The sequence below is a fragment of the Microcebus murinus genome, chromosome 15 (genome assembly GCF_040939455.1).
Source record: "Microcebus murinus isolate Inina chromosome 15, M.murinus_Inina_mat1.0, whole genome shotgun sequence".
Taxonomy (NCBI): domain Eukaryota; kingdom Metazoa; phylum Chordata; class Mammalia; order Primates; family Cheirogaleidae; genus Microcebus; species Microcebus murinus.
In genome coordinates this window covers 45853345-45875130 of record NC_134118.1, presented here as the reverse complement: position 1 = coordinate 45875130, position 21786 = coordinate 45853345, and the positions used below count along the sequence as shown (strand labels likewise).

General features: G+C 41.5%; 1 protein-coding gene across 2 annotated transcripts in view; it reads right to left on the bottom strand.

The window, feature by feature from the left end:
* Positions 1–21786, bottom strand: part of TBC1D9 (TBC1 domain family member 9) — a 112092-nt gene that overhangs the window by 13985 nt on the left and 76321 nt on the right. For both annotated transcript variants that reach the window (XM_012783831.3, XM_020280191.2), the window contains exons 7-15: positions 19885–20091; positions 18786–18956; positions 18085–18235; positions 12182–12396; positions 9837–9954; positions 8055–8340; positions 7260–7389; positions 2778–2876; positions 2532–2600 (exon numbers count right to left, since the gene is read on the bottom strand). In XM_012783831.3, coding sequence (XP_012639285.3) covers positions 2532–2600; positions 2778–2876; positions 7260–7389; positions 8055–8340; positions 9837–9954; positions 12182–12396; positions 18085–18235; positions 18786–18956; positions 19885–20091 — 1446 coding nt within the window. The remainder of the gene's footprint in view (positions 1–2531; positions 2601–2777; positions 2877–7259; positions 7390–8054; positions 8341–9836; positions 9955–12181; positions 12397–18084; positions 18236–18785; positions 18957–19884; positions 20092–21786) is intronic.

Here is a 21786-nt window from a genome sequence, read left to right as displayed (position 1 = left end):
TCAGAGTGGCCTCCTGGACTGAGCTGTTCTCTGAATTAGCATGAGTGGAGCCCAATAACCCACTGTAGGCAGGACAGTGCTTGGTGATACATCCCTGGAAGGGGCCCCCTATACCTCAGCTGTTTTAGGTGATAAAGGTTACCCAAGGGTTTCCCCCTAAGCACCCAAGTTGCTCTGAACGAGGCCCGAACATGGGTGCAGGCACTTTCATGGAGCTCGCAACTGCCAGCAGAACACGAGCCCTTCAGATCATCTCCCTTGTTCCTCGATGAGACCCCACAGACCATCATTTGGGGGCTAGGGGCCCAGAGACTGAAACAGAAGGACTAATTAAAAAGGAGTTCGAAAGAAACTAGGACAAAAGGGCCCTGAACTACATTTTCCACCAACTTAGACTCAGGCATTCTTTAATCCCCACCCCCTGCCAAGTTTCCCCCAAAACCCATGTAGAAAGCTACTTGGGAGAGGGACTGCATCATTTCTTTGTATCTTTAGGAAAGCAGCAAGAAATTGGCTTTTTAAAGGACTAAAAAGCTTGACACATGGCAATGGCTCAATAAATGTTTGTGAAAATAAATTAAAGCCAATTAAAGTATTCCAGAGACTCAAGAAAGAATCGATAAGTGAAGATTTTATCTTGCCTTCCACAGTACCAGAGACTCCGTCCTGTCCCTGACACCAAGCAAGGGTCTTAGGTTACTTTTTCCATGCTCAGAGGGCTGGATAACTTGTGTCTGTCACCACACCTTTCGGGCAGGGCTTTGAGTAGGAAAGGAGCTTGCTTTCTTGAGCATACTCTCAGGGTTCCAATGACACACCTGCTGCCTGAGGGAGCACAGACCAGCGAGTGGAGCACTGCCCAGGTAAGACGTGGCTTCAACAACCTCAGGATCTGGGACGTCCGTACAACCAGCCCTGGTCCCTCTCCTTCTTTTTCTTTCAGAGGGTATATGTATCATTTTCTAGAAAGTATAGATATCTGTACTAATGTTTTTATATGAAGAAAATAGTGTCTTTGTGGTTTAAAAGACAACTGTGAAATAAAATTATTTCACCTCCTAAAAAAAAAAGAAAGAAATAAAATGCTAAGCTAAATTTCAAAAGCCAAACCAGTCTTCTTATTTGAAGGTGTCCCCCAGAGTCAGCCTCCTCTGTCTACTGTCATTGCTCTTTCTCTTCCCTGTCTGTGGTCCTGCTGCCTCTGGCTGCTTCTCCCACTTCTGTTTATAGAGCCCCCCCCCCCACGATCCGGGCCCTACCCCCCACCATCCTGGGAAGAAGACTTCTTAAAGACCTTCAGCATCCCTTTAAAATCTGATCTCGGTTGAATCACTATTTTCCTTTAAGAAACAGAGGGACGCTGCCTTAGGGATAGCCGACTTACACGGAGCAATTAGCTACAGGTGCTTAACACGTACGAGCAGCATTCATGAGTGGCACAACACGGAGCCTTCACCGCAAGTGGTCAGTGGGGGCTGGCGGCGGGGCCCTTGCCCCCTGTTGGCAAAGTGCACGCCAACCAGCGTTGAAGCCGGAGCGCCTCTGCCTCTCTGCACCTGTTTCCTCTTCAGAACAACACGGGGACTGTGTTATATTGAGAACTGATCACTAATTCAACACACACGTTTGGAACATCTACCAGGAAAGAGACACTAGGACACTGGAGCGCTTTACCAGGCACTACTGAAACAAAAATAAACAGTGGCGCCCCCTAGTGGCTCACGGGCAAGTGGGAATATGAGCAAGAACACTGCAAAGCTATGCTCACTACCATCAATCATGCTGATTGTTAAGAACTGTTTGTGTTCGACTCTGATTTTTATGTTTGGTCCTTTATGTTTTCTCCTGTGCTATCTTTGCAATGCTCAAAACAGCCAAATTTAGTTCCGACAGTACTTAGCCAGGGTGATAAAGTGGTACCTGCATAAAAGGCATCTTTTACATGTTTTTCTTGTTAATTGCCGCATTTTAACCTATGATGTCGTTGATGTTAGTTCTGACAAAAGTATTTTTTCTAGAAGAAAAAATTATATGTTCCTTTATTTAATAACATAATATTTTCTTATTAAGAATCAAGATTGATAGGGGCTGAGTTATAAAATGGAAATCACAGAAATGTAACCAATTATGCTTTTCCTTAGGCACTTAAACAGCTTTATTCTCATTCTAGCTACATATGATCTCTTTGTAAGGGTGTTTTACAGCTTAATATAGGAAATCACAATGTACAAGAATTTCAGCCATCGTATTAATGAATATTATGAAGCAACAACCTATTTCCTTAGGCCCAAGGAAACAGCTAGAATGTAAGATGAAGTGTGAGAGAGCTAAAATAAGAACTTACGGTAGTTATAAGAATATGTTTATTTTTCAAATAAAACATTCCAGTTTTGTGCTCTCAGCTCTATCTTCCTATTTATGCATGTGGAGATTTGTGCTATCCCTTCAACGGAAAGATCAAGAACTAACTGAATTATTACAGCGAACTCTTTTACTACTCTGAATTGGTGTGAATTTACTTTGAAACTCACCTTGAAAAGAGCATAAAGTTCTTCCAGCTCATCAATGGTAAAGGAAGTTTCTGTCACAATGGTTCGTACCTATAAAAATAATCAGCACAATGAATTTCACAAACTCAAAAAATGTCATATTGGGAAAGTCTCTAATTTGCTTCTTTTAAGCTAACTTCGGTTCTGTCAAGCAGGGACGTAAGAGCAGGCAGGGGAGTGAGGAGGGAAGGGGAGAGGAGGCCGCCTGCATCTTCTCAAAGGACTTACCACGTTGCGTTTCGTAGTATCCTCCAGTGTCTGGATCACTTTCAGTCTCTGTTTGAATCTCATCTGTTCAATCAAATCTGCCCGGATAGTTCCAAATTTCTGGAAAGGAACAATATTGGTATTTCTGAAAAAATCTACTACAGCACACAGCGTCATGTCTGCAGGATGGCTGAAACGCACTCTTGACACATATAAAAAAGGACTTGTCACATGACAGGCATCCTAGACTATACTTTTATTTACTCCTTTAAAGCCATCTAGGGACCATAAATAAATATCTGGAAATTCTTTTGCACCTCAGCAGTTGAACTAAATTTCAAAGTCAAATGTGTCTTCCTTAAGTCAATAGTTTCACCAAGAAGAAGGGCTAAATAAGGCTATTTGTGTGGGAAAGAAACGCTTCAAGGGAAGAATTCTCTTAACAAGAAGAAAGGAAGTATGTAATCTACGGCTAGCTATTAGACCGCGAGGTTGGAAGAAACCTCCATTCTTGTCTGAGATTCTGTGCTCCTGGTCATTAGTTCAGCTGCATTCATCCATCTGGTCCGGAAATTCATGGTGCGCGTCTGCAGACGGTAGACACTGTGAGCTAGCCTCCTCTACAAGCTCCCAAACGCCCAGCACTGCCTAACTCTTTGGTAAGCTAAATTTCAAAAGCCAAACGAGTCTTCTTATTTGAAGGTAAAGAGAAAATCTGTAAGGTTTTATGTCTCTTAGGGATGCAGAAAAAAAATAAAGAAACTCTGCTTAAAGCATGAGTTTGCTTTAACCTACAGAAGCAAAGACTGCAATGGTTAAATACATTTAGCAGTGGTCCCCAACTTTTTTAGCACCAGAAACCCATTTTCATGGAAGACAATTTTTCCACGGACTGGGGGGTGGTTTGGGGATGATTCAAGTGCATCACATTTATTGTGCACTTTATTTCTATTATCATCACATTGTAATATATAATGATATAGTTATACAATTCACCATAGGTTGAGGACTCCTGAAAGGAAAAGGTGACAGACAATGTCAAGTGTAGGGAAAGATATGGTGCAACCAAAACTCTGATGCTGATGGAGAACACCAGTTCCTATAAATTCCTCTTGCAGACTGGTCTGTGTGGTGGACTCTGAACTATATCCCCCAAGTTGGGGCCTACAGCCAAAGATTATACCTTTCTAGTACCTTGTGCTTTCTCCCTGTATTGAAAGGACTAATCCTGGAATTGAGTTTTGATCCAGGCATTCCTTTCTCATAACCAGAAGAAAAGAGCACACTGACACCCTTGAATCTGACCAGTTGGTCTTCCACTGGTAATGCAGAGAGGAGCATCTCAGTCCATAAGTCAAACTTTAACACTGGGACTTTGTCTTCTACTTCTGTATAATTCTGCCAAAAGTGCAGAGTCTCATACACATGACCCCCACAGAAGAAAACTGGAGTTTCAAACCATCTAAACAATTCCTTGCATTAGGTGCTTAGGAGAACTTACAACAAGCGAGATCTTCCCTGCCAGGCATTTACGAAGTGAAGTTATTGTCTCTACTCACCAGGCTCAATCTGATCAATATCAGACCAACCTCCAGCAACCTGTACAGCCTTTGACCAAACCTCAAAAGATGAAAGTGCTTTCAGTCTTTCTTTCCCACTTTTTAATTTCTATGGCTAATTATCCTGAAGAACAAAAAGAAATGTGTTGTCTTCCTCGGAACATTCAGATGTCGAGACTTAGCCCAAACCAGGTTCTAATCCGCCTCAGCTATTTATTAACCCCATTCTGCATTGAGCAGTGAATCTCAGCCCTTACCTGGCATTTGGAATAGCCTGGGGAACTTTAAAAAAAAAAGTACTTACTCTTGGGCTTCATGCCAGGGATTCAGATTTAATTGGTCTGCAATGCAGCCTGGGGATTTATATTTTTAAAGGCCTGGCTTTAAAAAATATTTTTTTTAAGTGGTTTAATGCACAGACAGGATTGAGAACCACCAATCTATGGATAGGAGAGGGAAGAAAGATCAGCGAGAGTGTGTGGTGTTTTCTTTAAGTTGATCTATAGGGCATCAGAGAGCCACTGGAAACATGAGCAGAGCAGTGACACTTAAGCACATGAGAGAAAACAAAAAACCAGTTATCATGCACTGAAAGGCCAGGTAATGCAGACATTAATAAAAATAAAAGGAGTTGTCTTCCCAGGCAAAGGAAGGAAGCCACTGCTGTGTCCTTTGATATGGTGTTTGGCAGCTCACGGGCCACCATTAGGGCTCAGCCAGACAGGATGTAAGTGGAAACCAGCGCTTGGTCATGTCTCAACCTCTTCTCTTTCCCATTAAAAATGAGCAGAGTGCTGACCTCAGCATGATGTTAGCTTATCTGCTTTCCAGAATAAAGCTGAGTTTCCACATACACAGCTTTATTACCTTGGTCTAGAGTTCTCTTACCAATAAAGGATGTCTTTAAAAAAAACAACCCATAGGTATAATAACTATTGTCCACAATTGTATAGGCTCCTTTCCTCAAAGAATAAATCACTCAACATTTCTGACAGAATATGATCCAAAAGTCCTAAGGCAATGATTTTTTTAAAAATGCATGAAGATAGTAACCAGTTTTAGAGAGGGTGAAGTAAAACAGCCATTCTTTTTTTTTTTGAGACAGAGTCTCACTCTGTTGCCCAGGCTAGAGTGCAATGGCATCATCATAGCTCACTGCAAGTTCAAACTCCTGGGCTCAAGCAATCCTCCTGCCTCAGCCTCCCAAGCTGCTAAGACTACAGGTGTGTGCCACCACACCCAGCTAATTTTTTCTGTTTTTAGTAGAGAGAAGGTCTCGAACTCCTGACCTCAATCAATCCTCCCTCCTTGGCCTTTCAGAGTGCTAGGATTTCAGGTGTGAGCCACCACATCCAGCCCAATTAGCCATTCTTAATCTCTAATAGTGGAATTATAAATTGGGACAATCTTAATGGAAACTGGACAATATGTGCCAGGAGCTCAGAAATCATTCATATTTTTTGATCTATTGCTGTAAATTCATTTCTAGGATTCTAAGAAAATAACCAGAGATATGACTTTGGGTATAGATTTATCACAGAATGCCATATAATACTGAGAATTTGGAAGGAACCAAAGTAAATGTCCAACAAAAGGGGACCAGTTAATTTTGTTACGTCACTGAAGCAAACTATGAAGAATTTATTAAAATTATGCCTTTAAACAATATTTAAAACAAAAGAGAATGCTCATGATATATATCAGGTGAATAATGTTAATAGAATGTGACAAAGCAGTATTTAGCAGGACCTTATTTTTTTAAGGATATATTGAAATATAAAAATATACTTGAAGGAAATATGGTGAAATGCTCATAGTTTTTTTTCTTCATATTTTCTACAATTTCTATAATAATCATGCATTACATTTATGATTCTAAAACATCACTAAAAATATTTTGCTTTCAACACATAGGGAGTCGCAATGAAAATTGTAAAAAAATCATCAGTCTTTCTCCCACTGAGTTGAGGACACACATTTCTGAAAAGAGTTTTAGATCCATACCATTTTTTTTAAAAAAAAGCACTAAAGTTTTGACTCTAAGAGAGACTTTCTGACCTTGCCCATCCCTCACTCTTTCTCTCTTATCTAGTTTGTTGCCAGCTGGAATACTGATGATCACCAGTCATACAATCGCAGGATACTTATAAAGGGCATGGTGTGCTCGGCAGAATATTCATGCTTTCTCTTTCTTAATACTCATTTCTATAAAAATTTACAGAGCCCAGGATCAGAAAATGAAGAAATCATCAGGTGTTATGGACACCAGTTTCTTGGGGCCTCAAGGACTGAGCTGAATCTGAGCAGCTTCTCCCAGATCAGAGTTCAGGGTGGGCACAGCAAAGAACTGGATGGCCAGAGCTTGTTGTACCATTTGCTATCATGGTCTTCGAGCCACTCAAACCTAGGCTCCATTCAGTGTCCATCTCTGAAGACCAAAGCTGTCAGCTAGCATGAAGCTGCTTTCTTCTGGCAAGTACTTCTCACAATGTAAAAGAAAGCAGGTAAAGCTCTGCTTTGAATGTCTGCTCCCCCCCAAAAAACTCATGTTGAAACTTAATTCCCAATGCAATAGTGTAGGGAGTGGGGCCTAATGGGAGGTGTCTGGGTCATGAGGACTCTTTCAACAGTGGGTTCTCTCTCTTCTGCCATATGAAGACATGATGTTCTTCCCTTCTGGAGGACCCAGCATTCAAGGCGCCATCTTGGAAGCAGAGAGATGGGGCCCCAACCTGCCAGTGCCTTGATTTTGGACTTCCAGCTTCCAGGACAGAGAAATAAATTTCTGTTCTTTATAAATTACCCAGTCTGTGGAATTCTGTCATAGCAGCACAGAAAAACAGGCTAAGACAGGTTAGCCATGGACTGTGGGATGCATGTCCAGCTGAGCCCCTCACAGCAATCTCAGAGTATTGTGAACGCTCAGTGAGGAAACGACACCCACCTCATAGGAAGTTCTGATGAGTCTGAAGATGTCCACCTCGGGGTAAGGTTCCACATCGTCACTGAGCAAGGAGTGGAGGTGAGGAATGGGAGGCAGTGTGCTGTCTTTATTGGTCACACTGTCTAAATACCTAGAGAAGAAATGAATCAGAAGTCATGGGAGACTAACTTGGAATTCTCCCCCTTCTAGTTCCCCACTCATTTTCTGCAATCTCTGCATTTTAAAACAAAGGATTAGAGTTTTCTCTAAAAAAAAAAAAAGAAAAGAAATTTCCTTAACTTCTAAAGAAAAAGTATATGAAAATAGGCCGGATGCGGTTGCTCACGCCTGCAATCCTAGCACTCTGGGAGGCCTGTAATCCTTGCTCAAGGTCAGGAATTTGAAACCAGCCTGAGCAAAAGTGAGACCCCATCTCTACTAAAAATAGAAAGAAATTAATTGGCCAACTAATATATATAGAAAAAATTAGCCGGGCATGGTGGTGCATGCCTGTAGTCCCAGCTACTCGGGAGGCTGAGGCAGCAGGATTGCTTGAGCCCAGGAGTTTGAGGTTGCTGTGAGCTAGGCTGACGCCACGGCACTCTAGCCAGGGCAATAGAGTGAGACTCTGTCTCAAAAAAAAAAAAAAAAAAAAAGAAAAAGAAAAAGTATACGAAAATAAATCCTCCACCATAGGGAGAAGTGGACATTGTGATTACCATCACGTCACTTAAGGCTCATGAAACGAAGGAGAAAGAGAGAAAGCACAGTGAAGAAACCAAGAGATGGTTTTCAAAGTTAGGTCCAGTGCAGTACCTTCCCAAGACGGTCATGGCCTCCCCGTCATCCTTGCAGTTCAGCAGTTTGTCCACATTGGCATCCAGCACAGCCAGGGCCAACTGGAATATCACTTTGATTCCTTCATAGAAGAAACAGTCCACAACCACAACTGCACTCTCAAAGGGCATCACGCTGAGAAAGAGTGTGAGGAACCAGGACAGGGAGATGGTGGAAATCACGCCCAGGTCCTGCATGCAGTCATACAGCTGCGGGACGTAGTCTCGTGCTAGCTCCTCAAAGACACCTTGGTCCACCAGTGCACCTGCAGCAGGGTGTGCACACAAGGGCACAGGTTAACCAAATGCAGCTTCTTACCAACTAACCCAGTCAAAGGGCTTGACTACAGTAAGCCAGTTCACAATTACTGCTAACACAGAACTCTGTTTCTTTCTGCTAACTGTTCTTCTGTCACTGTGTTGTTAGGCCAAGGTGTCACAACAGCTTAGTCACCAGATTAATTCTAGCTGCATCTTCTCTTTCTGGGGTCATCCTGTTCTGTTTTCCCTACCATACAAGAGCAATAACATGACAACTATTAAGATTGTTGAAAAAGCCAGTTTATGAAGTTTTTATGACATAAAAGAAATTATTTTTTTGACAACATAATGTTTGGTTAGGCATGAAATGCACATCTAAGCACAGCCATGTGTCACTTAACCACCAGGATATATTCTGAGAAATGTGTCCTTAGGCGATTTCCTTCTTATGTAAACATATAGATTGTCCTTAAACGAATCTAGATGCTAAATCCTACAAGACACCAAGTCTATTTTTCTGGGCCACACACCTGTAAAGCATGTTACTGCACTGAATGCTGTAGGCAACTGTAACACAATGGCAAGTATTTGTGTTTCTAAACATATCTAAACATAGAAAAATTACAGTAAAAATAAAGCACTATACTCCTATGGGGCTGCTGTTGTATATGTGGTCTGTCCTTGACCAAGACATCAGCATATGACTGTAGCTCCAAATGTACATCTAAACAGCTTACATGGCAAAACTCTTATTTTTTAAAACATTCACCCTTCTGGATGCATGGTCCCCACATAAAAATCATTTTTTTTTACAACTGGTTTTTTAAAACTTAAAAGCATTCCTGCTATACACACATCCATGATCACTTTACTGACATCTTTTGATAATATTTTTTATGAATCAAATTGGTGTGGAAATATTTAGAAATACAGAGAGAACACAAGAGGGAAGCATAAAGGATACATCTGTATTGCACTAGCAATGAAAAACTTGTCCTGCTCAGATGAATGTCTGATATTTGAGGAGATTCAATGTTCATAGAAGGTGTTTGCTTTGCACTGAAACCAGTCTGAAAAATACCTTAGGAACTTAGCTTAGGAAGAACCTCTATATTTTATTTTCTTCATTCCAGATCGTCTTTTCTGAACACCTCTGCTTCCAATCCTCTTCACTAAAAATATTTTTTTTTTTGTCAAATGTCTTAGTGTTGATGGTTGGTATACCTGGCGTAGCTCTCACATGTCACAGAGGGACACCCACATCAAATGATACCTAAAATAATTTCTGTAACAGTGATACATGTGTATTTCCTTAAGCTCCATAAGGCTCCTTTGTGCATAACCTATATTTAATCAAGCCCTCTCATTTCTGTTTTGAAAAACGGGAGTAGTCTGAAACTCTTGGCTTATGGTAATTGGAAATAGTGTTCTAGCTGGTATCTCTCTAAAATCATTTTCTTGATGAAATATAGGTTAAAATGTTAATTACACTCCCACATACCGACAACCCTGGTGTTGTAGTAATCCGGGAGCATGCGCTCACACAAAGCCACCAGCAGCCAGAAAGCTTCTTCCTCTTTGGCATAAAGAAGCAGCACTGAAGTGACAATATTCATGGCCTAAAGGGGTGTAAGAGGATGCCATCAAATACATTTGAAAATATAAGCAATTTGGTTAACCTAAAAAAATTACTGAGTTCTTCTCTCAGGGGACAGCAATTTATTTTTCTGTAAAAGGCTAGCTAAATATGTTCAGGCTTTGCAGGCCATACATAGTCCTCTGTTACATTTTCTTCTGAGTTTTGTTTTGTTTATAACCCTCGGAAAATGAAAAACCATTAGTCCTTGAGCTGGTAACTGTTCAGGGTCTCCACTTAGCACCAATGCTCACCAGACTGAGCCCTAAACATGGACAGGCAAACCTTCATTCAAAACCCCTGCCCACTAGCACTCTGGGAGGCCGAGGCGGGCAGGTCACTTAAGGTCAGGAGTTCGAAATCAGCCTGAGCAAGAGTAAGACCCCGTCTCTACTAAAAATAGAAAGAAATTAATTGGCCAACTAAAAATATATAGAAAAAATTAGCCGGGCATGGTGGCACATGCCTGTAGTCCCAGCTACTTGAGAGGCTGAGGCAGGAGGATCGCTTGAGTCCAGGAGTTTGAGATTGCTGTGAGCTAGGCTGACTCCATGGCACTCTAGCCAGGGCAACAAAGTGAGACTCTGTCTCAAAAAAAACCCCCCAAAAACCAAAAACCCTGCCCAAACACTATTTGACAATGCTTTTAACCTACTAGAATATCTCAGTATTCTTAATCCTTAATTCAGTGAGGTAAATATTTCCTTTTGAACCTTCCATAATGGTTTCTATAATCATGTACACATGGCTTGAGGCTCTCCTCAGAGAACAATGCAACCTTTCAACGTTAGAGTCCTTACCTATTCTTCCCATCTGGAGAAAGATGGTAGTGATAAGTATCAGTGATTTAAATTCCAAAGGAACTGTACTTTATTAAAAGATATTATCAGATAGCTCATAACCACCCAGGCTCTACTCCTTTAACGGTCCTCTTAATTAAAAGGAGGAAGATCAAAAGATAAATTTGAACTCCATTATATTAGAAGCCAACTATCTCCTATACTTTACTTTTTTTGATCTCCTAGAAACCAGTAATTGTTCATCAGACTTCTATAATATAAACTTCAAAAAACGTATTTTGGTCTAATAGGCTCTTTCTTGTAAGTCTTACTCATTATTTTCCCAAGTGAAATCATTATTAAAATTCCACTTGAGAATTAACCTGCTGACTCTAGCGTATGATCATTGTCATGGTCAGTTCCTTAGTCATTTGCTCAAGATCCATGTTTAGGAAAGTTTACTTTGTAACAAGCTCTGTACTAGGTACTGGGGGATGGGGGAACACAGTGGTAACAATCTCACAGGCCCTAAATGCTGGTGTTAGAGAGATAAAGCTGAAAAGATTAGTCAATTTAGGGGTTTATTTAAATTGAGTGCTATTAAGAGATAAAATAATGGAGTACGGGGAGACTAACGTGTGTGCAGGCACACCTGTGTGGACATGCCTAAGAGTAAGTGAAGCCTCCTTTAGCTTTTGCTGGCTGGTTAGGGAAGGCTTCTCTGAGGATGTGGGCTTTGAATCTAAGATCACATTATTTTGGAGCTTCCCAAAATTGTGGCATATGTACCAGTACAAGAGATGGGATTTTATTTTAGTTGGCATCTGGGCAACATTTTTTTAATACTGAGTTAAGCATTTATTCTAATGTGTATTAAAATAGAACCCTAGCACATACAAGCTGTATTCTCAAGGATATTATTGCTTAAGAGGACGCCAAGCAGGAACGCAGTGGCAATCCCCAGTGAGAGGCCCGGAGCTTAGGTGCGCACTCTCTGACTCCAGCATGAGCTTCGGGGTGGATCAGAGAATGAGCAGGATGTTTTCCCACCCACCCAGCTAGACAGAGGCAAATCTAGAAGGGACACTCGTGTCTCCCGGCTCCTCTGCTCAGTGCAGTGGTTCTCAACCCAGGTTGACTCTGCTCCTTGGGGACATTCAGTGATGTCCAGAGACATTTGTGGCTGCCACAAATTGGGGCATTCTACGGGCATCTAGTAGGTAGAGGCCAGGGATATTACTAAATATCCTACAAAGCACAGAACAGCCCCCACAACAAGGAATCATTCAGTCCACAATGTCGATAGTGCCAAGGCTGAGAAACCTCGGTGCAGCGATGGTTCTGTTAACCATCAATCCTTTCTTCACATTATTTACTAGCAAATAAAAACCTTATTTTTTTTTTTTAGCATAAATCATCTGTGAAATTTACCTGGCAATACCCTATGTTGGGATTTCGAAAAGCATAAGCTGTTAAGACTCTCCTCAGAGCAGCGATGCCCATTTCATTCTGAAAAGCTGGGTGTTCGGGAAGGGAGCGGTGTAAATCCCTCTCAATCTCCTCCGTGGCGAGGTTGTACTTCCCCATGGACTTCTCCACCAGGTCTTCGTAGTACCCAGGGTGCGTGGCCTTTTCGTTGATGGCACCTGAGAAATACCCAACAGGTACAATATCAGGAAAGTAGAAGCTCTGGCCTTTGGTCTGCAACCACACCTTACCTACCTCTGGAAGGAAACTTCCGAAATAAAATGAAATCACACAGACGTGGTGTGCTGCAATCGTGGCTACACTGGTAAATTTGCTTGTGGCCTCCTTCCTTCTTTCAGCTCCGTAGTAAGCTGGCTACTTTAAAACTTCCTAAGGTAGCGGTTCCCAAGCCACAAAACTGTGTTCCAAGGAACTTCTGCAGACAACACTGCGGGGCTACTTCGGAGTGGCGTGGCGGAGGGGAGCAATCAGAGTAAGCAGGCTGGGGCCTCACCCTCTCACCGCTCCCACCAGCTACAGCAGCTTTGCTTTTATTTTATTGTGGTTTTCGTCGGGATCTCACTTGAAAAAGGAGGTTCTGCCTTTCAAAATAAGTTTGAAAACTGCTTGCTAAAAGTGTTAGCTCTGAAGGGTTTAATGTCCATACTGAAGAGAAGGTGGAGGTTTCAGAATGCTGGGGGGGACTGTTAAAATTGCAGCAGGTGGAAGGGTATTCCTAGCAGCTCCTCAGGTGGTGGTGATCGGGGTGCAGAGTTGGCTGAAAATCATCCATGTGAGATATTTGCATGTTAAGATGCTTGAAGACAGAAAAACCTTACACTCTCTTTCTCTCCTCTAAGAATATAAAATAAATTTTACTTTTATGTATCTTAACCTCTGCATGAGAAATCTTTCTCCACATGCACCACGAGTGGCTTTCCACCCTAACAAAAATGGCTAACAGGTATATATGTACAGATACACAACATCACTAATCATCAGGGAAATGCAAATCAAAAATACAATGCTATATCACCTCATTCCTATTAGAATGGCCATTATCAACAAGACAAAAGAAAACAAGCGTTGGCAAGGATGTGGAGAAAAGGGAATCCTTGCACACTCTTGGTGAGAATGGAAATTGGTACAGTCATTATGGAAAATCACATGAAGATTCTTTTAAAAAACTAAATAGAACTACCTTATGATCCAGAATCCCACTCTGAGTATATATCCAAAAGAAATGAAGTCAGTGTCTTGAAGAAATATCCGTACTTCTATGTTCACTGCAGCATTTTTTCAAAATAGCCAAGATATGGAAACAACCTAAATGCCCACTGAGGGATGAATGGATAAATAAAATGTGGTATAATATATATACACAGTGGGATACTATTCAGCTTTATTAAAGGGGGCAAGTCCTGTCACTTTTGATAACACGGATGAACCCAGAGGACATTATGCTAAGTGAAATAAGCCAGGCACAGAAAGACAAATGATGCATGTTCACTCGTATGTGGAATCTAATTCAGTCAAACTCACAGAAGCAGAGAGTTGAATGGCAGTTGCCAGGAGCTGGGGAGAGGGGAAATGGGAAGATGTTGGTCAAAGGGTACAGAGCTTCAATTATGCAAGATGAAAAAGCTTTTGACATCTAATGTAAAGCACAGTGACTATAGTTAATAATACTGTATTGTACTTGAAATTTGCTAAGACACTAGATCTTAAGTGTTCTCACTACACACACAGAAAAAAAGAAAAAAACATGGTAACTACGTGAAGTGAAAGATATGTTAATTAGCTTGATTACAGTAATCATTTCACAAAGTATATCAAAACAAAATTGTACATATTAAATATATACAATTTTTGTCAATTATACCTCAGTAAAGCTAGAAAAAAATGAATGAGCTCATGAAGAATGCAGGATACAAGATCAATATATAAAAATCAATTGTGTATCTATATGCTAGCAATGAACAATCTGAAAATGAAAGTAAGGAAACAATTGCTTTCACAACAGCATCAAAAAGAATAAAATATTTAGGAATAAATATAACAAAATAAATGTAAGACTTGCCCACTGCAAACTACAAAAAATTGCTGAAGGACATTAACAAAGACCTAAATAAATGAAAAGACATCCTGTGTTTATGAATTGGAAGACTTAATATTGTTAAGATAAGAAAACTCCCCAAATTGATCTACAGATTCAAAATAGTATCCATCAAAATTCCAGTTGTCCTTTTTGAAAACATTGACTAGCTGATTCCAAAATTTGTATGGAAATTCAAGGGACCCAAAATAGTCAAAACAATCTTGAAAAAGAACAACAAAATTGGAGGACTCACTTTTCCCAATTTTAAAACTTGCTGCAAAGCTAAAGTAATCGAGATTGTGGTGCTGGCATAAAGACAGACATATAGATCAATGGACTAGAATTGAGAATCCTAAAATAAACCATAACATTTATGATCTATTGATTTTTGACAAGGGTGCTAAGATAATTCAATGAGGGAATGACTATTCTTTTCAACAAACGGTACTGTGACAACCAGATATCCATATGGAAAAGAATGAACCAGAGTGTTACCTCACACCAGATAAAAAATTAACTCAAAATGAATCAATGACCTACATGTAAGAGCTAAGACTACAAAACTCTTAAATGATAGAATAGGTCTAAATCTTCATGCCATGAAAGCCCAGTGACCAAAAAAATTAAATAAATTGTACTTCATAAAAATTAAAAAAGTTTGTGTTTCAAAGAATACCAAGAAAAAAATTTTTTTAAATCTGATAATGGATTTGTATCTAAAATATATTTAAATACTCTTACAGCTCAATAATTAAAAGATAAAAAAAGCCAATTAAAAGTGGGCAAAGGATCCAAACAGATATTTCTACAAGGAAGATGGTCAATAGGTGCATGAAAAATGCTCAACATCATTAGCCATAAGGGAAATGCAAATTAAACTTGCAAGCTATCACTTTATACCCACCACGATAACTATAATAAAAAGATAAATAATAACAAATGTTGGAAAAGATATGGATAAATTTCAATTCTCACACTGCTGGGGGAATGTAAAATGGTATATAGTTCCTTTGGAAAACACTCTGGCAGTTCCTTAAACAGTTAAACATAGAGTCACCACATAAACCAGAAATTCTAGTCCTAGGAATATACTCAAGAGAAATGAAAATATGTTATCAACGCAAAAACTTGTACATGAATGTTCATAACATTATTTATAGCAAAAGAGTGGAAACAACCTAAATTTTCAACAACTGATAAATGAATGAACAAAGTATAGTACATGCATAGAGTGGTATAATAGGAAGGAATGAAATACTGACATATGACATGGATGCATGCCGAGGTCCAGGAAGGGGCTTGTGGAGGAAGATGGAGAATGACTGATAAAAGGTGCATGGTGCTTTCTGAGGGGATGATGACAATGTTCTAAAATTGACTGTGATGATCAATGTAGAATGTGAATAGACTCAAAACCACTGAATTATACACTTTAACTGGTGAATTGTGAATTATATCTCAATAAAGATTTCACAAAAAAGAAATGATAAATATAAACTATATATGCAAAATGACAGGGAAAACATTTACTGCTGCTGGGGCTGGGGCTGAAGCAGTTTGTTGAGTTTAGAAACTCAAACCCCAAGACCACTGGGCTATCCCAGTCCTTGTCCCTAAAGCAGGTGAGATCCAAGTTGGGCCCCTGACCTGGAGCTGGGCTCTCCCCCGGGCAAGCTGGCCTGCACGTGACCCCCTCACCTGGGTATGTGGAAATATGGGCTCAGTTATCTACCCAGGAGAAGGCCATGTGTAGACAACTTCACCTCTGGTCCCACATAGCCCATTACTTAAAGGAAACACTGGCTCTAACCTTAAATATATCTGTGAAGTAGGGCTGTGCACTGTTGCTGTGCACTGGTTTACTGGTGCTCATATGAGTTTCATTTTCATCTAAAAAGTGGGTGTAAATAACTTCTAATTTGAACTAGGAGGATGAAAGTGGAATTTTTCATTGACTCTGTCAGTGATCTGCATCTGGTTGTCAAGGTGACTAGCTCACTGAACACAAGGAAGACAAGAGAAGACTGGAAGGTAATGATCTTCCTGGGCTCGATATTTAATTAGAGCTGAGTTGACTCAAATTTGGGTTTCTAAATGAGGAGCTATGGCTGGTCTACTTAAGGAAAATGAAAACTAAGACATGTAAATGAAGGTAGAACGAACTGGTTTTACATGAAATAGATAAAAACAATTATTTTTCAGGATTCTACCCCCCTATTGCTGAGACATTTATACATCTCATTATGGGCAATTTTACCATTTACATCTACTTTTAGAAAGAACTGTGAGTTTTTATAGCTTTCCTGTAAGTCTGGTACTTATTCTTTCCATTTTAATGCCATTTTTAAAAATAAAAGCTTTTAATAATGGCCCTTATGTTGGACCATCTTAGGTTTGAATAAAAATATTCCCGTGAGCCTATGCAGAATGGTTACATTTCAGGCCTCAAACTAGGAAGAGCAACTGATTTATACATTAAAGACTGGTGAGAGTGTGTAACAACTCACCTGCCAAATCAACTAGAAAATAAAAAATTAAAAAAAATTTAAAAAAAAGACTGAAACCTAAAGGACTGCTCTGATGTTTAGGATATTAAGATCCCTGGGATGGCCGGGCTTGGTGGCTCACGCGTGTAATCCTAGCACTCTGGGAGGCTGAGGCGGGCGGATTGCTCAAAGTCAGGAGTTCGAAACCAGCCTGAGCAAGAGCGAGACCCTGTCTCTACTAAAACTAGAAAGAAGTTGCCTCCTTAGTGCAGTAGGCAGCGTGTCAGTCTCATAAAAATAGAAAGAAATTAATTGGTCAACTAATATATATATAGAAAAAATTAGCCAGGCATGGTGGTGCATGCCTGTAGTCCTAGCTACTCAGGAGGCTGAGGCAAGAGGATCACTTGAGCCCAGGAGTTTGAGGTTGCTGTGAGCCAGGCTGACGCCACGGCACTCACTCTAGCCTGGGCAACAAAGTGAGACTCTGTCTCAAAAAAGAAAAAAAAAAAAAAAAAAAGATCCCTGGGATGTACTGGATGCTGTAGGATGGAAGGAAGTAGTGTGGGCTTAGCCTGAAGGCCTCTGGTTTCTGTAGCAGGCCTCAAACGCTTGACGTGACAGGGTCTAGTTCAGGTATAAGAGCCTGGTCTGTGGACCAGTGGAGATGGACAGGCCTTCCACAGAGGTCCACAAACACGTTCTCTTCTGTCCTTCCTGCCATCTCCAGCTCGAAGTACAAGGTATGACCTGGGTAGGCTTCCGGTTCCACTGCAGACTCTGGCCTCACCTCCATGGCACCTGCGATGCCTAAAGACTTCAGGAGGTGGCAGAAATCAAGACCCGGGCCTCCCTAGTCCTCCCATCTCCTCCCGCTTCCCCACCTGGCGACTGCTCTGAGAATGCGCCACACTTCCACGTTCTCAATGAAGCTGAAGTAGCTGAGAAAGGAAAAATAGAACTCCCCGAATCACAAAGTACTCTACTCTTCTATGCGGGTCCTCTTTTTCTCCTAAGTAGGCTTACTGAAGGAATGGAAGTGGTTACAAGGACTCAGGGACGGTGGCTTCAACATTTGGTCAGCTTACCCTGAGGCCTGGATTGTCATGATGGGAAGAGTAACTGAGGGACTTCAGTACTCTGGGGAGGAAACGAGTTGTGGCCCTGAATTAGGGGTTGCACATTTGAAGGAAGCCCTGATGCACGAGGGAAGGCGGATGGGGAGCCCCAGGGTGGCGCGGACTCGGTCACCTGTCCCCCAGCCCAGGCGAGGCCGGCCGTACCTGAGAGCAGCAGCCAGAGCTCCCCGCGCATGCTCTCCGGGATGCCCTTCAGCACCAGCTCCCGCGTCTTCTCTGTGCGGTACATGCAGATCCCTTGCCCGTACTCCGCGAAGTGAATCTTCCAGGCTTGCTCTTTCAAAAACTCTTTGGCCTGAGAGGGAAAAGGGAACGTTACTGCATCCCAAAGTACTTCCAGGATGGCAAGCTGAAGTTCGCTGGAAGGTCAGAACATCTTCCCTGTTGAATGGAGTGGTCCAGTTACGAACAGAAATCATGAAAACAAGGAGCCCGGACTTTCTAGAGTCGTCCCCCAGTTCTACACACCTACGGTAGCCTGTGGTTCTGCCGTGAGCTTTTTGGCCCAGAGTTAAAACCTCACTTACTGAGATGGATCAGCAAAATGCCAATTGTATTTATGGTTTCGTGTCTATACCCCCGACTGAAAGTAAGTTAATCATTTTAAGATGTGTACTTATTTGTTGGTTCACTTAAGCAATAATTAAAAACAAACAAGATCAAAAGAATCACCCCTACCCACTACGACTCATCTCCTTTCATGAAGCCACTCTGAAACCTAACGACTTAGTTAGACAAAATCTGCTTTACTTACAGGAAAGTCTATACATACAAAGACATTTATGAGTTCACTTATAGTATTGCTCTAACACAGAAAGTTCCAGGAAAGAGCAAGAGGCACCCACCAATTTCGGGTTGAATTCCTCGGGAGACCGCCGCCGGTACATGGTCATCAGGGTCTGTGTGGCCGTGGGGACGCTGTTGCCATTGAGGTTGAACTGGCGCTCTCCGTCAGCATCGGAGCTTGTGCTTCTCTGGGGGCTGGAGGAGACGAGGCTGCCGGGCCGAGAATACACCTGTGGACACAGGGAGGAACTAGACATTCGAAGGATTTGGGCGACAGAATCTACTTCTTCAGGGTGCTCTGTGCAGGTATCAAAAGCTACGTCATTTTTTCTAAGATGTTTCTGGCTATGTGAAGAAACAGGAGAAAAGCAGCAAGGCAACATTTTGGCAGGCACCTGTCTAGGTGCCCGGGTCATAGGTTACAGCGCTTCAGTGCTCAAAATAGGTTCCTTTCGTCTTTTGGATACATATTTGCAACAACGTGGCGATTAGTCTCTCTGATTTGCATGCATGCAAAGCATAGCATGGTTGAATCAGGAGCTTATGAGATCACCTCATCTCCTCTCCAGTGTCTGGTGCCTCAAATATGCCCACTTAAGCTTGAAGCAGGTGGACAGGAACAGGGATGCTGTGTGTGAGCTTTAACATCTTTAAAGCATATTTTATCTGCCAGTAACCCGGCCTATCACTTTAGCTAGTCACCTATCTATCTTCTCAGGGGTCCAGTTTCCCCGGATGTTGGTCCAAGGCCTAATTCCATAGGAACACAATCTGTATTTTTTCTTAACAAAATCACCATAAAGATGTTGGATTTCAGGTTTACTTAGTGACTTCTGTACCATTCTCAGCAACTCTATTCATGGACCAGAGGCACTTGCTATGTAACCAGGACTGATTACTTAATAATTTCTTCAACTGTAAAATAATAGAGTTAGACTAGATAAGGTTCTATAAGGCTCCTTCTAGCACTACAATCCCAAATACAAACTCCTTGAGATTTAAACGAGATATTGCTGAGCTACTGCTCCCGGCATCAGAGTAGGCTGATTCTCCTCACACAGCTGCGAAGCTTAAAGATCAAACAAAACAGATTGGGAAGTGCACACTCGGGCAGAGTAACAGGATAAACCCAAACACGTTCAGGTGTCTTCCACAGACCTCGTCATCGGAACTGTTGTAGCTTCCAGCAAATTCTCTGTCGGAGTATATTTTGGAAGTTGTCTGCTGCAGGAAATCTGAGATCCTCTGCACTAGAAAGTCTCTGTCTTTCAAATTGGCAAATAGGAAGGTCATCCTGTTCCTGGTGCTGATGGACAAAGGGCTGGGGAGTACACTGGAGCTGTCTGCCTTTTCCACAATTGTCACCTGAAAAGAAACACGAAACAACGAGCATGACTTTCCAAACATTACCCAGCAGCAGGCTACGAGCGGCACTGAAGAAGGAGGACAGCACTTTTATTATTTTGTAAGAAATACCCGTGTCTTATTGAAGCAAAACTGAGATTCTTTGACTCTGTTCCAATAAAATAAAACAGTTTATAACAAATCAAATTGGAGCTCATACCAGAGACTCGAATCATATCGCTTGGACTTTCTAAATCAGTGGTTCTAAACCGGGAGTGACTTTGCCTTCCAGGAGACATCTGGCGACATGTGGGGCATATTTTGTTGTGACAAGTGGCATCTGGTAGGCAGAGTCCAGGGATGCTGCTGAAGACCCTACAGTGCGCAGGACAGCCCCTTCCCCCGACAGCAAAGCCCGTCCCACACGGTCAGCAGTACCAAGGCTGAGAAACCTGGCCGCGAAGGAATTCTTTAATTGTCATTAACATTTCATGGAGCCTTAAGAGAGAGGACTTCTAGCTGCTTCACCATCCACAGGAGACAGAAGAAAAGCCACAATACTGGTTCCTTTTACCAAGCTTAATGTTGGAGTGGTTTTCAAAACCCCACCAATCCTTCAAATGGCACATTTAGACTCTAGGGCTTTACACCCTTCACCTCCTACCACTTCAAAGTTTTAAAGGCTCCATTCCTGAACAGACGTGATGTAAACAGGTTAATTATAGCCCTACCTGAACTAGCAGACTGTGTGTGTGTACATGTACATCCACTTGTGTGTGCACAAGTGGACCTGACTTTCAGAGTATATATATATGGAATCCTCTGAGACACTTGGAGTTGCACATAAAGGATTTTTTTTCCTACTGCAATAAAAGCCAGATAAAGGAAAAAATACTTCCTTTTCATGAAAAGAATTTTCCAGTGATGTTTAAGACATATTAAACAATACTTGAGAAAAAAAGCTCTTTTTCTCACATCAAATTTTTACTGGTTCTTTTGGGCACAGTGTTTCTGGCATAAATAGAAAGTGCCACAGGGATTAACGGTTCAAATTATGTGTCTAAAACACAGAGAGCTGTGTGGATCTGGATAAAGTAAAAGCAAAAAAGGCCTTTCTCTCGCTGGATCATGAATATAGACACGTAAAAACATGTGAATGCTCACATGGGTTACAAAATATTTCTCACTGACAAGTGAGTTGTAGTAGAACTCTATCCCATAAGCTTTGTGCCACCAGGAAAGGGGACAGCTACGTTCGCATTTCTACAGTGTAAGGAGACACATTTTCATAACCAACTCGGGTTATGAAATAGACTACAACTTAATCAAATCTTGGCGTTTCATATGGAACATGTGCAAGGTAATCTGTGATTAAAAGAAGAGAAAGAAACTTCCTCCTCTTGCACTGCTGCCTCAGTGATTTCTTCAAAATCTCCAGCAACATGATTCTGCATATAAACATTTAGCATCTCCGATTGCATCTACTGTAGGTCAATATGTGGGATGCATGTTAACAACCTCTGGTCAATAATTCAGCTTATTTACAAAATAAATAAATAAAACACTTCCTGGTCTACACAATCCTGCAAGTGGCCATTCCAAGGAGGATGTAATGTTCCCTTGGAGGCTTTTACTGAACAATCAGCTGACTGGGTTCTGAAAGGCACCCAGCTCATGGGGAGAACACTCGGGCCCACAAGGAAGGTGGGGCCCACC